General features: G+C 64.6%; 2 protein-coding genes across 2 annotated transcripts in view; both read right to left on the bottom strand.

The window, feature by feature from the left end:
- The window catches only part of PIM1 (Pim-1 proto-oncogene, serine/threonine kinase), a 37,883-nt gene extending 37,831 nt beyond the window's left edge, over nucleotides 1-52 (bottom strand). Inside the window, exon 1 of the mRNA XM_009334768.1 lies at nucleotides 43-52. Coding sequence (XP_009333043.1) covers nucleotides 43-52 — 10 coding nt within the window. The remainder of the gene's footprint in view (nucleotides 1-42) is intronic.
- A 205-nt stretch (nucleotides 53-257) lies between these two features.
- Nucleotides 258-1,631, bottom strand: part of FGD2 (FYVE, RhoGEF and PH domain containing 2) — an 8,751-nt gene continuing 7,377 nt past the window's right edge. The window contains exons 14-17 of the mRNA XM_009334767.1: nucleotides 1,476-1,601; nucleotides 1,116-1,262; nucleotides 573-716; nucleotides 258-488 (exon numbers count right to left, since the gene is read on the bottom strand). Of these exons, the coding sequence (XP_009333042.1) occupies nucleotides 258-488; nucleotides 573-716; nucleotides 1,116-1,262; nucleotides 1,476-1,601 (648 nt within the window). The remainder of the gene's footprint in view (nucleotides 489-572; nucleotides 717-1,115; nucleotides 1,263-1,475; nucleotides 1,602-1,631) is intronic.

Here is a 1,631-nt window from a genome sequence, read left to right as displayed (position 1 = left end):
CTCCCCAAAACCCCCTGGCTCTCCTTCCACCTCACGGCTCACGTACCTCCATCGTCTCTGTCCAGTGCAGAGAGCAAGGAGGGAGGGGAAGGGGGATCCGGCTTGTCCGTGTGGTGGCAAACGTGCTGTTGCCTTGCCCTTTTTGTGACAAAAACCCCAAAGCGCGGAGAGGTCGAGGAGCTGCCTGAGGCTGGCCGCGAGCAGGACGGGCAGAGGGAGGTTTCACCCAGCAGGCAGCCCGGGAGGTGTGCACGGCCTCATTCTGCTTCGTCGCAGGAGTCCGCATCCTCGCCCCCCTCCGCGTACGTGATCCCCGCGGCGGAGCGCGCCATGGCCCTCATCCAGCGCCGTTTCAGCTCCTCGGTGTCGGCCACAAAGGTGTAGACCTGCCGGGACTGCGCCAGCTGGAAGAGGTGGCGGGAGTCGCCCTGGGGCAGGTCCCTCACCTGGTAGCCCAGCAGCGGGATGGAGGTGTGTGCTCGGACATCCTGCCAAGAGTGGAGACAGCGGTGGGAGGCAGGGGACAGGCACACTGGGCTGTCCCTTGCAGATGGAGCCAAGCCCGGCCTTACCTGGGGGGCCGCGTAGATGTACAGCACGAGGGGATCATCCTGCGGGATCACGAACCAGCCCCGCGTGCCCCCCTTGCCGTTCTTGTCCAGCAGCTGCAGGGAACTGCACAGCAAACTCCTGCCTGATACCTCTGCAGCTCCTTTCTGCCAAAAAACCAGCAAACAAATCCCTAAATATCCTGTGCCGGAGGCAGAAAGGGCACCGAGCAAAGGTCATTTCCTGGGGAATTCCCTGCCTGCTCCACAACCCCCCCCCCAAACCGGGGGCAGGCGAGGGGTGGTCCTGGCTGTGAGGGTCCTGCTGAGATCCCTGGATGCCTGGTCCCAAGGCTCACAAGAGCGGGAGGGAGGGAGGGGGCTTAGCACATCCACCAGCCTCGCAATTAGCAGGCACCCTCTGACTGCTGCGGGAGTGACTCCCACCCCTCCTGCTGCAGGCGCGTGGCCGGGCTGGGACAGTGAGGCTGGGGACCAGGGTGGATGGCAGAGCTCAGAGCAAGAGGGACAGAGGACCAGGACACGGGGAGGACAGGCAGAGCTCACCTCCAGGATGCCTTTGGGCTTCCCCTCCCGGTCCTCGAGCACCACATGGCCCGTCAGGAAGACATAACACTCCTGGCACACGCGGTTCAGGCGGTTCCCATCATACTGTAGCTCAGCCTTGTAGTCAGAGCAGCGAGCGCACACCACCTACAACCACCAGACAGGGACACCGGTGAGACTGGGGCAGGGCTGGGGGATCCCAGGGACAACACCATGAGGAGCCGAGGGGCAGGAGCAGCCCTGAGCCTGCTGGGGAACCTGGGGAAAGCAGTACAAGGTGTAGGAGAGGTGCGGTCCTGCCCCAGCGGCCACCTGACCGGGCCAGGAGGGAGGGAAGAGAGGGGGGACGGGGTGACTCACGTATCCACAAGCTCGACAGTGGTGTCTCCGGCGCATGATGGCGTTGAAGGGCTCCTTGCAGCGCATGCACATGGTCCCCAGGTTGTCCCGCACCCACTGTGGGGCTCGGCGGCCCAGCTCCTCTGTCTGGGGGTGGGAGACGGCATCGCTGGGGCT

The sequence above is a fragment of the Pygoscelis adeliae genome, unplaced genomic scaffold (genome assembly GCF_000699105.1).
Source record: "Pygoscelis adeliae isolate BGI_AS28 unplaced genomic scaffold, ASM69910v1 Scaffold482, whole genome shotgun sequence".
Lineage (NCBI taxonomy): Eukaryota > Metazoa > Chordata > Aves > Sphenisciformes > Spheniscidae > Pygoscelis > Pygoscelis adeliae.
The sequence above is the reverse complement of the archived record's forward strand: the minus strand, read 5'-3'. Positions and strand labels throughout refer to the sequence as shown.